Genomic DNA, 13,003 nt, shown 5'->3' with positions numbered 1-13,003 from the left:
GGTAACAGTCCCCTGACTCAAACTGAAAACAAAGTAGTGACACAAAGGAGTGTGAAACCTCTTCCTAAACAAAACAGCAGGAACAGAACATTTAATTTGAGTTATGTTGTAAAAGAGCTGACAGACACCCATGTGTCCAGCATGATGTCTCTTTGGTCTCATGGGAGACAGGAGAGACAGCGTCCTCCCTGGAAGGAGAGAGCTTCAAGCTTGTCAGAAAGTGAGAAAGTGACACCTGAGATTCAGAGCCAAAGCCAGCTATGACACTGCAACCTCTCGCTGTGCATCTGGACTTGTACTCTAAGTATTGTGTACGTATTTGTTTTGTTGATATTCTTGTCCTCATTGATGAGATGACGTCTTGTTCATAGTACAGAGGCGCCCTGATTCACAGCCTGTCTCACAGGACTGTCCTCTGGGACCAGATCCACCTCCAAGAAGTCTGTTGGGTCGCTGTCCTGACACGGTCTCCCCTCTTTCTCTGGGCTCTTGCCTTTCTCTTTGTTTTTGCTCTGTCTCTGGCACACGCTGGACTTAGGCAGGCAGACCAGAGCCAGGCAGACGGCACTGAGCCCCATGCCCACTGCACACGAGTAGAAGGCAGCACCGTAGTTCTGTGTGGCATCCACCAGCACACCTGGTGAAGAGACATGAGACAACTGTCAATGCACCACGTTACGCATCACACACCACAAGCTGGAAAAACACACACACACAGTATAGTGTGATTTTTCATGCAAGCAGTGTTGGGGAAGCTCCTTTGCCAGCGTAGCTTGTAAAACTCCATGTAGTTGAGCCTGGCAGTAGTTTGAACAAACTACATTTCTAACCCTAGTACAGCTAAAAAGAGTAGCTTTAGCAACTACTTCTACTCATTTAACTCAATGTTAAATAAATCAACATGGTGTTTATGAAACAAAATATAATAGTCTACAATAAATTCACATGCAGAAATATGCCTCTACACTCAGTTTTATTTTTTTTTAAGAAATAAAGTTGACATTTTTGGTCAACATTTGGGTAATCTATACTTCAAACTTTATTTATTCATATAGCACCTTTCATATAAAAATGCAACACAAAGTGCTTTACAATGAGGTATTTTTTAATAAAAAATATTTCATGTTATTGGCCAAAATAGTAGTTTGTAAATTGAGTAGTTAAACTACAAAAAATGACCCAAACAGTAGTTGAAATACTTGACGCAGCACAAAATATGAATCTAGTTTAACTACCAGCAGGTTACAGCAAATTGTAGTCAGGCTATGTAGTTCAACTACATGGAGTTGAAGTCTCCCCAACACTGCATACAGGTATCTCTCAAAGGAAATTGTCATATTGAAAAGAGAAGTATATATTTTAACCATTTCAGCAGCTGCCTATGGATTAATGCTTTTGGCCAACAAAAAAAGTAAAAAAAAAAGAAAGAAAAGAAAAGGAATCTTTTACCTCCCAGGGGGGGTCCAGCCAACCCAGCAAAGCTCTGGATACACACGTACACTCCCACAGAGGAGGCCATCTTCTGGATGCCCACCACGTCCTCCTCTGCCAGCATGGGGATGTGTGTGGAGCCCACCGTCCCCATGAAGAAGCCGTAGAGGGCGCAGCAGACCACCAGGCCCCAGAACTCTGTGACAAAGGTGAAGACCACCAGAACCAGGCACAGTAAAACCACACACCCCAACAACACCAGAATCTTCCTGCAGGAGACTTTGTTCAGCACCACTCCGATGGACAGGCGACCGAAGATCTCAGCCACGGCCATCACAGAGAGCATGTAGGAGGCCATGCCGGGCTCCACGCCCCGGCTCTTGCTCAGTTCGATGATGTAGAGCTGTGGAGCGAAGAAGCCCAATGTGGCAAACAGGCCAAAGAGGGAGTACCAGACGAAGGCTGAGTCTCTGAGCACAGAGAAGTCCAGGAGTTTAGGGCGTAAGGGCTTGAGAGGACCGGCCTCTTCCTCTACCTCCGCCTCTGCCAGCTCTAGCTCTTCCTTCTCATCCTTCTCTTTCCCTGGGGAGGAGCGTGTGGATAGTGCTGGCTCTGGCTCCTCTTTGCCCTGCGCCTCACACTCCATCAGAGCTTTGCTTTCTGCTCCTGCAGTCCTAAGGTCTACATTTGAGCCTGACAGGGAAGTGACACCTGAGTCCTCTGAACCTCGGGAGGCCCCAGAACTGAGGGAGGTTCTGGTTTGTTCATTCTCCAGCTCGTAAACAGACTGCAGCTGCTTCAGAGAGAGAGAGTCTTTGTCCAATGCATCGTCCTCCTTTACCAGTTCTGGCTCAATAACGATTGGACGAAGAAGAAGCCCACAGCCAATCACAGAAGCCTGGATGGTGCCGAGGACAACCAGACAGTATCTCCAGCCAATGTGCTGTTTCAGCGTAGTGAAGGCTGTGGAGAGATGAATGATAATTTTTATCAATGATTTAAAAAAAACTTTGTAATAGTAACAGGAAAAGAACAGTCAACATATTACTACACTACAGGACTAATATCACTAACAGTGTTTGAAATCTGCTGTTGAAGTTATGAAGATGGATTCCTGTAACAGACCTCATTCATTCATTCATTTTTTTAAGCAGTTACCATGATACTGTAGCCAGAGAATAATGGACACTTTTCACATAAATTCCACTGTGTACTGTTTAATCTCAAAAACGTACAAAAGAGGAATACAAACTTTGTACCTTTTATACTTTGTACCTTTATTTGTACCATACTTTTTAGGTTCACATTTTTGAGGTCATACAAAGTTGATTTTTCTAAAATGATAACTAGGCTAATTTTCATTGTGGTCTAAATATGTCAACCATGACTTTTTATTTGTTTAATGATGCCACCATTATCACTTATTGCTCGTTTTGATGAGTGTAAAATAAATAACCTTCATTATTATTATTATTATTATTATTATTATTATTATTATCAACCACACAAAATATGTTTGTTAACAAATTAAACTTTCATTGCACAACATGTGATTCATATAATCTAGCATTAAATATAACAATTACACAGAAAATTAGGATTTTCGACAACACATAGTGTGTGCAGTCCTAACTGAGAGCCAAACAGCTCTTTGATCAGCCGACAGCCAGGCGTTTCCCATCATGCCCTGAGGCTTGCAGTCGGTGGAGATCAACTGCGGTGCCTGGCTCTAGAAACTGCGGCCGCCTTGATCCTGTGAGGTTACGGTTGCAGGCGCCTGCATGACGTCATCAAGTCGGACACAAATCTAACTGGCTGGTCGCTGGTGATCAATTCTGCGCAAGCCTGGCTCTTCTCGAACGAGCCTAGTGACAACATGACTGAGCAATTTGACTTTCTTATCCATACACAATGACACAAGGACTAAGGATTCTGAGCAAGAGACTGGCTTTTGCAGGTAATCTATGGTGTTTTTGCTATTTGTACGAATTGTTTTGAGAAATGCACTTACTCTTTTGCAAATGTCGAGGATGATTCGAGAAGCGACTGAGAAAAACTGTAAGCACTTGTTGAACTAAACTACAGTGAAATAAAAAATCAAACTGAAAAACTACATAAAAATAAAAAAATTATGAAAAATTTAGTCGATAATAGTTCTATAGTGTAAAGGTCAACTCACCTGGAGCAAATGCAAATATAGCGAAGGATTCTCCGGATGAAGCAACAGAGGTGACGAGGGCTCGGCGTCTGGAGAAGTACTGGGCTAAGATGGTGATGGTGGGGAGGAAGGAGAGGCAGTAGCCGAGGCCTGTAAACAAAGAGGAGAAGAGAGGGGCACATGACAGCCACTGGTCCGCATGTAGGATCACGCCACTCCAGGCTGCTTGAGATGACTCAGCTTGTTACAGCTGCTGCTGGAAGACAAAGGGCATGTAAAGACAAAAAAAGAGAGGAGGGGGGTGATCCAGTTAGCTGTGTTGCATTATCACCATGGGAGAACAAGCATTGCTTTCTGTCCGAGGGAAAGAAAAACTGGATAACATGCTCTGATACAAAACTCAACCAACAAATGAGCTCAGAATGCAAATCTGTCCAACCTCCTTCATCCTGGTTTAGTCTGCCTCCTTTTCTCTCTGCTTCCTTTTGGACTTCTTCTTCAGTTCTTACGTGAAGATGTTTCGCCTCTCATCCGAAAGACAAAACTCTAAAGAACTGAAGAATCATTTTCCAGTGAACAAGTAAGCCTTCACTTTTAGCAAATCTCAAGGAGGGTGTTTCTGGTTTATCAGAAGCCGTGTTTGCACACTGTGTGCTCTGAGAGACGTTACAGCAGAGAAAGTGTGAAAATTGGCAAGTTCACCTGGGTGTTGGGTTTATTAGATCAGAGCCAAAGCTAATTACAGTAACACACATTTCAATTCTTTTTTCCTCTGTGCGCTTATGAGGAGGTCATCATGGTCCGTTCTCAAATCAATAGGGAACAGCTGGGCTGTAAGATGACATGGATGGATGGATGGATGGATAGAATGATAGATAGATAGATAGATAGATAGATAGATAGATAGATAGATAGATAGATAGATAGATAGATAGATAGATAGATAGATAGATAGATAGATAGATAGATAGATAGATAGATAGATAGATAGATAGATAGATTTGATTGATAGACACCTGAGATGATGCCGATGGTGATGTACATCTCATTGATGGAGTTGGTGAACGCCGAGGTGATGGTTCCCAGACTGATGAGGACGCCTCCAATCATCACCACAGGACGGTAGCCGAAGCGGTTACTCAGCAATGTGGACAGAGGAGCTGAGGACAGGGGGTGAAAGACAGCGCAATTATTTCATTACAGTCACTTTAACTCACAACAAGTTGTCATTGATTATGAAAGTAGAGCAGCAACTGTTCTGATAACAGAAGAGATACAAAGAAAAACAAAGTGTAAAGGCATATCTATTTTCAGTTCTTGTTTGTTGTGAACCATTGGTGAACTGAGTGAGAGGCTTCTGATCAGACTGATGGACCATTATTTACAGTGGTTTTGGATGTGATAGTTAAGGTGAGACACTACAGATGAATAGGGTAAAAAAATGTTAACTAACAGATATCACCATGAAACTTCCCAAGTTTATCACTAACATTAAGACAAATATTTTTTGTATTACAAATTTTGTCAACTTTCAATATGTAAATGAGGCAATATCTAATGAAATATGCACTAATATGCATATTTCCAGAACCAAAATCTGAACAATGGATAAAGCCCCTTTCATTTATTTATTTATTTTGTTGACATATAAGAGTCAGAAGTTTTTACAGAGGGGATTTTGGATCTCTCTTTTTATCACTGAAAAAATACTGTCACCAGCCCTAAAAAATCAAAATCGATCAGTGCATGAAAAAACTGTGTTTTTGCCTGTAGTGTCTCGCCCCATGATGACTCAGTCAGTGCTGTCAGACAGCAGCAGTCATCAGAGGGGAGTACAGAATCACACGAGCAGAGGAAGAGTGGGATGTGAAGCCTGCCACTGACCAGTGAAGGTAAAGATGAAGACACAGATGGAGATGACCCAAGACACTCGGCTGTTGCTCTCCTGAAACTCATCCATCAGGTCCTCGAGGAAGACCCCCAAGCTCTTGATGGTGCCGTAGGTGCAGACCTCCACCATGAAGAAGGCCAGGGCCACGGCCCAGCCCCAGCCCCCATCAGGAACCTCCGGGTAAACTTTAGGACCCAAACACTGCTGGGCACCGGGCGACCTCATGGCTACGACACACACCACCTGGAGGCACACACAGAGTAATCACTGTAATTAGGGTTAGGGTTAGTTAATTACAGAACATTTTGTGATTAATTAGTTAATTTTTTTAAATCGATTGACAGCTGTACTTTTTATATTTTTACTAGAGGAGTGCCTCGGACCTTTTCCTTTTTGCTTTGTAACTTCATGTCCCTAACCAAAGAGCACCCTTGTTTTATGAAAAACCAAAAAAAAAAAAAAAAAAAACACTTGCTGAGCACTCTGGACTAGGGATGTCATGATTATAAATTTTCTTGGTACAATTATTGTCAGAAAAATAATCACGGTACTACATTTATCACAATTATTATGCATTAATTAATTTCACAACACTATGAATGTGTAAAATCAAATATAGTCAAAACTACATTACTCATTGTTTACACAAAATATTTCAGGTATCTAATAATAATAATAATAATAAATTTTATTTGTAACGCGCTTTTTCAAGTGCACAAAGACGCTTACATAAAAACACAATTTAAAATACAATGCAGAAAATTATCACAGTTAAAATACAAGAACAGTTAAAATACAAGAACAAGATACACAAGTTTAATTTATAGATTAAAAGCCTATCTATTAATATAGGACCAATCCTTAATCCCCAGGGGAAATGTTTGGAATACTAAGGTCATGAATTGTTATCTATACCAAATGTTTGCATTTATTTTAATCATTTTTTGTTTTGTTTTGCTTTTTTTAAATTAAAAATGACAAGCTAACATTTAAATTCCTACCAATTCTATGTTACGTTAGTTAAATGGACCAGTATCTGTGGATTTACCTTTATTTTTGCACACATTTTTGTGAAAGTAACGTTATTTAGGAATCTTTACGATTAAATAATTGTGGCGTTTTACCACAGTTAATTGTGAAAACATGTAATCGTGACATCCCTACTCTGGACCCTGTTTGGCTTTATTCAGTACTTTCACTGGAAATTCCTTTTTGAAAAATGAGAAAAGTCTCTGAACCACCATTTAGATGGGTCCTTGTCTGCCCAACACAGGAGGAGCTTCTACCACAGGTATCTCCTGGTTACCCTGAACACCACTCTGCCTCTCTGACCTAAGCTGCCAGCTGCTGATAATGGAAAACAATACGTCTGTGTGAGCCTGAACACACCAGGTTGTCCTACACGTGATGAACCCTCAGCGTCCCCCCACACATTTCCTGCAGATCATAGGTTGAGAACTGAAATGGCAACATGAACTAGTGCAATAAATGGAAGCAAGCTGTTGTGGTGCTACAGACACACACACACACACACCCTGGACTACAAAACATCTTCTCCACATGTTAAAGAACATGTTGTTTAGTATAAGCTCTGGCAAAAATCATATTTTTTAAAGAAATATTCTAAGTAAAGATGAAATGACAAAATTATTCTTCTATGAAATCTGAAATGAGGTTGTTATAAAAATGTAGTGAAACAGCTTTCAGAGGGTTCACCATGTCACTGCAAGACGGAGGTGTGGCTGATGTCTCTGCGCTGGGCAGGAGACAGCTCTGTCTAGTGTTGTACAGACGTCACAGCTCGGACACCTTGGACACTAGATACTCCCCCCTGTGATGTGTTTGTTCGGTTAAAAAGGGGCTGATCGTGCAGGAGACACAGGAAACCAGCACTGTGGTGGAAACCTGAAACACACGACGACCCTGGAGCTACAGCTTTGTGGTGCAACACATGAGGCACCAATTCAGTTTTAGTTTAGGTATCTCTCAGACAGAAGAAAGTGTCCTTTCTTCTGTCAATACATTTGAAATTGACCAATTACCAATTCAATTAGGGATGGTGATTAAAAAAAAAAGCTGATTATACGAGTGTGGAGTATGTGCCTACATATAATTTATGGTTGGGAGAATTGTCAAACACTTTACATCTGGAGAAACTGAGATTCTACAATGAAGATAGAGGAGATGAGTTTGATAAAACATGTGACAACAACTTCCCTTTAAAGTAATTCTACTGAATTACTTTAAAGGGATAGTTAAACATTTTGGCAAACTGGCCCATTGTCATAATCCCTATAGTCATAGCAGTAGGTTCGTTACCTTTATTTGTCAGTGCAAGCTGTTTTTAGAACGGCGGAGCAGAGCCGCAAGCTACTCAGAGCTATGCTATGGAGGCTAATGGGATTTTCTTGGTTTCCCTCATAAAACTCATCAAATACACAATCCAACAACTCCAAAGTCACAGTCACGAGGTACCAGTAAGGAGAAGTGACAGTGTGGCGGTTAGCGGTACTGAAGTTAAAGCAGAAGTAAGCGATCCGGTCGTTTTGGCTAACTTCTTGTCAGCCGATGGAGTTAGCAGTCCCCGCCCTCGTCATGGATCTATTGGTCCTCGTCCCTACGTCACCACATGTGCGCGCATCCCTTGGCTGCACACACAGAGAGGACCGCCCCTTTATGCCGTTCTCTCTCCTCATTGGATAAAGGTTGTAGGATACAAGGAAAGTTTTCTCCTCGGCTTACAGCAGAGCAGAGTGACTGACAGACCCGTGTTTCAGACCAAACACTCTATGTAAGTGATTGCTGTCGGAAGATATAACTATTTAAGACTTATATTAAAGCAGAAGTAAGCGGAATGTTTGTGTTAATATAAGTCTTAAATAGTTATGTCTTCCCACAGCAATCACTTATATAGAGTGTTTGGTCCGAAACACGGGTCTGTCAGTCACTCTGCTCTGCTGTAAGCCGAGGAGAAAACTTTCCTTGTATCCTACAACCTTTATCCAATGAGGAGAGAGAACGGCATGAAGGGCTGTGTGTGCAGCCAAGGGATGTGCGTGAATGTGGTGACGTAGGGACGAGGACCAATAGATCCATGACGAGGGCGGGGGCTGCTAACTCCATCGGCTGACAAGAAGTTAGCCAAAACGACCGGATTGCTTACTTCTGCTTTAACACAAACATTCACCTTACTTCTGCTTTAAACTCACTCACACGTTGAAGATGTGCTACCCCCTTGCCATGTGGTCATTGACCTCTTGGTGAAACAGTTAGCATTGTCGCCCGACGCCCGTGGTGCGGGAGACCTGAGTTCGAAACTCGCTCAAGGCAGGTCACAGGTCACATTGGTGGAGTGAGATTAGGGGGGTGAGTTTAACGGAGGTCTGCGGGTATAGTCACAGTCACGAGGTACCAGTAAGGAGAAGTGACAGAACAACATCGGTCCCACAAGTTGTGACCTGCACATTCACCAGGCTGAGATAATAACGGAACATTACGAGACTGAGTTGTTTTCGATGCAAATGCAGAGACTGTTTGCTGAAAAACTACCCTCGACAGGAACGCGCATCAGCGGTTTTCCATGAATTTTCCTCTAAAACAACTCAGTCTCATAAAGTTCCATTATTATCTCATAGAGTGGTGAATGTGCAGGTCACAACTTGTCCACCAGAGTGTTTTGGAGTTGTTGGATTGTGTAGCTATTTGATGAGTTTGATGAGGGAAAGGCGAAAGTACTGTTTGCCTCAGTTGCATTAGCTGAGCTGCTCGCATCTCTGCCCCACTAATCTAAAAACAGCTTGCATCGACAATTAGCAAACGGGCCAATTTGCCAAAATGTTGAACTATCCCCTTTAAATGTGAGCTTATAGACACTGGCTATTGTATAAAACCCGCTCACAGTGCTTAGTGTATGATTCTGTGTATGTCTACCTAATACTCGAAAAAGTATCTCTCATTCTAACTGAATCTATTATATATAAATTATATATTTTTGTTTCCACATTTATGTTATAAAATTGTCAATCTGAACAGTAATATCATGAAATTGACAGACATTGTTGATACTGGCCTTGGTATTAGTTAAGGAGGTGCGTTTATACAAGGCCTAGGCCCAGTTTAAAATAATACACGCTTTTGTACAATATTTATAGCAGGAGGTCTAATATTATTGATGGTCGAGTGCCATGATTGGTCAGTGTTAAGAAGACACTATGTTTTCTTCCTCATTCCCCCTCATCACCAGCCAGAAATACACTTTTCCTCAGTTCCATTAATCCACATCAGAACCCGGAGCCAACAGGAGAACTTTGAGCCAAGTCACTCCACAGGTTCATCCTAGGACTCATCACGTGCTGGGATGATGTAACATATGATCACTCAAGAGATTAATAATCACTTAGGCTGTGTCAAACATCCTGATATTTAGATGGTCGTTTCTGACTACCACAGAGCTTGCACGTGCTCGTGCTGTCCGCAGTGCAGTGAGGAGGGGATGATGTCAGTGTACTTACAGACAGACACACACAGACAGTCTGTTGGTATCAGCTATTGAATTTTATTAAAATTACATTAACTCGCCCTATATATATATATTTTTTTTAAAATCTCCTTTTTATAATTTATTTTATTAGACCTGTTTATTTATTTAATTTATTCACTTATTTATTTTGTAATTTCTATATTTCTTATATTATTTATATTGTATATTATTTATCTAAATAATTTTCTTATGTGCCTTTGTCATGTCTTGGAATGTCTGTCGCTTTGTTTTTTGTTCCTTTTTCACTTGTTCATTCTATTTAATGATAAATAAAGTTAAAAAACAAAACAGACAGTAAGTCGAGTCACACACCAAGACAAACACTGAACATACTCAACATACACGTCTATAGGTGACGCAGTTTCCTGATGTGGCGGTAACTGGTCACAGAGCTGAGCCTGAGCTCCATCCCTCGGCCTGGCACAGCCTCTGAGTCCGCAGCCCCGGAGGCAGGAGGCAAGAGGCAGGAAGCAGGAGGCAGGAGGCAGGAAGCATCCCACCGCTGGAGCCGCCGACCTCACACTTACCGGAGAGTTGATGTGCCAGAGGAGGAGAGCGGAGGAGAGGCTGCTGGAGCTGGAGAACAAGCCCAGTCTCTACGTCGTCATCATCGTCTGGACCGTGTCTATCCAGTAACAGTCGACGCTGTGAAACGTCTCGAGCCTTCGGTTCTGCTCCGACTATCAAATCATCTCTATCATGGTCGCTGTGTGTCGAGCCTCCCTTGTCTTCAGTCAGTTAGCCTACTGTAGTTCCTGCCTGCTGTGGCAGCTTCCTGCCGGCTCGAGCCGGTATTCAGACACGAGCGCGCGACTCTCAACCTTATGAACGCGCGCAGCTTCAAATGGGGAATGCGGAAAACCTCTCTCTCTCTCTCTCTCTCTCTCTCTCTCTCTCTCTCTCTCTCTCTCTCTCTCTCTCTCACACACACACACACACACACACACACACACACACACACACACACACACACACACACACACACACACACACACACACACACACACTGAACAAAAACGGAAATGATCTGCTTGTGATGCCTTGATGAAAATTAAACCCTGTCTCTGCCATTTTATTTTTATTTTTGCCCCCTAGTCAACCTACTATGACAGCACCTTTTTAGTCAATTCAATTCAATTAAAATTTGCTTTATTGGCATGGATGTTATGAGAACTATGTTGCCAAAGCATCAAGAATCAATTAAACAAAACAAATACAACTCACAGAATCAAATATACAAAAAAAAAGTATATAGTCCTTTGTCCTAGTCCCAACTCAGCCCTCACCTCCATCAAACACCTGGTGTTCATTTTTTTTAATGTAGCTTCTATTGTGTCTCTTTTTTAATGTGATTTTGTTTGGATGACATTATTGTGGTTTTTACGTTTAATTACATTTTTACCCATGTCATTTTCTGCCCTAACTTCTGACTGCACATATAACTTCTGACTTCTGTAGACAAATGGTAGAAAATAAAGTATTTTCTATTCTATTTAACACAGACGTCTTATTTTGGTGTTATACTTTTTTTTTCTTTTTCTTTTTTTAAAGTGACTCATGGTTAATATGACACAAAGAAGGAAGGAAAACCAACATCCAGTTTTTTTCCACATATAGTACGTGTGTCCGGATCTTTATTCCAGTCATTCCCTGTAAATGAGTGAGTGTTCATGTAGCTTACTGATGAATGGCTATGGTTGAGGTTAGATTAAGTGTGTGTGTGTGTGTGTGTGTGTCTCTGTGAACTCAATAATAGCATGCAGGAGAATGAGGAAGGAGGCAGACCACCTGATAATTTCCTGCTTTCCTTAACATTGTTCTTCCTTTTGTCCGATCACATGAGAAGCAGCTGGTGAACACAACTGAATGACATTTTACTATTTACTATTCAAGCATTCATACTGTATAAGAGCTTTGGAGAAACAGCAGAAGAGGACAGGCAAAATGAAGCTCTGTGGTCACGAGGCTGAGAATGGACTGACAAAGATGTATAGTTCACAACAACAGTAATTATTCCTTCTGTCTCCTCAGTGGGCTCTGACCCCTGACCCCAGGGGTCTCTGCCTCAATTAAATTGTATCAATCACCACCAGTCATCAGCTTTTTGAAATAACATGTAGCTGTCAGCAGTTTGTCACTGTGACAGAATGATTATGATGATCTAAAGTAAAACTGATCATCATGAGGCGATGTAGACATTCTGAGCTCAACTATTCTGCTGTTCCTAAAAGGAAACTCAACTCAAAGCATAGCACCAAATAATTAAATGTGATTTTAATTATCAACATTTCTCAGATTTCCATGATAGATTCAGACAGTATTTAGTTGTGTGTATCTCTAAATGACTCACCTGCCTCTCAGCTGCCTCAGACAGAAGTGCTCTCCTCTGGAGACACAGGGTGGTTCCAAAGGCTGGTCTGACAAAGTCCAGTGTGTGAGACAACATGATTGTAAGTGGTTAAGTAACAACCCTTAACTACTAACAATCATAATCATTCTTTGAACTGTTTTTCTTTGCTATTCTTCTTCTTTGTGTACTTTTATTCTGACACCTGACACAAACTGCCCGAGGCCTCAGTCATCCATATGTGTTTACTTACAGAACCTGGGTATCACTCCCTCCTATGTGTCTTGCCTTTTAAAAAGGAAACAAGGAAGACACAACCTTCACAATCTTCAGTTACTCTGCAATTTGTAGTTCCCAATGTGGACTGGACTGGGCAAGAAAGCATTTAGGTGTCTGTCGCCTAATGTTTGGGATTAATTACAATCTGAAGTTCAACTTGAAGCCCTTGTTACATTGAATGAATTCAAAGTTCTGGTGAAATCATTGCATCTACCTTGTCTGTGTGCAAGTGTTTTGTGAGCAAGTTTTAATGTTGTAGTCTAATCTGTTTTTTGCTGTTTCTATTCCTCAGTAGGACTAACCTGGCTAAATAAAGGCAAACAACAACAAAACAATTCCAGTGATATTTATTTGGAT

General features: G+C 41.4%; 1 protein-coding gene across 1 annotated transcript; it reads right to left on the bottom strand.

Annotated features, from left to right (window-relative positions):
• On the bottom strand, positions 1-5,712 carry slc16a6b (solute carrier family 16 member 6b). The gene is made up of 5 exons (XM_085785117.1): positions 5,474-5,712; positions 4,606-4,749; positions 3,611-3,739; positions 1,450-2,394; positions 1-637 (listed from the first exon to the last, which is right to left on the bottom strand). The coding sequence occupies exons 1-5, from the start codon at positions 5,703-5,705 to the stop codon at positions 366-368; spliced, it is 1,722 nt and encodes a 573-aa protein (XP_085641243.1). The 5' UTR covers positions 5,706-5,712; the 3' UTR covers positions 1-365.
• Positions 5,713-13,003: the final 7,291 nt, after the last annotated feature.

This window comes from Trachurus japonicus, chromosome 8 (assembly GCF_045865225.1).
Source record: "Trachurus japonicus isolate A0001 chromosome 8, Traja_1.0".
Lineage (NCBI taxonomy): Eukaryota > Metazoa > Chordata > Actinopteri > Carangiformes > Carangidae > Trachurus > Trachurus japonicus.
This window is presented reverse-complemented; position numbering and strand designations above follow the sequence as displayed.

Coding starts and splice junctions, on each gene's coding strand:
- slc16a6b (XM_085785117.1), bottom strand. CDS start 5,705: ATGAGGTCGCCCGGTGCCCAGCAGTGTTTGGGTCCTAAAGTTTACCCG. Junction 3,740..4,605: donor CACCATCGGCATCATCTCAG/GTGTCTATCAAT, acceptor CTTTGTTTACAG/GCCTCGGCTACTGCCTCTCC. Junction 638..1,449: donor GGCTGGACCCCCCCTGGGAG/GTAAAAGATTCC, acceptor TCTCTTCACCAG/GTGTGCTGGTGGATGCCACA.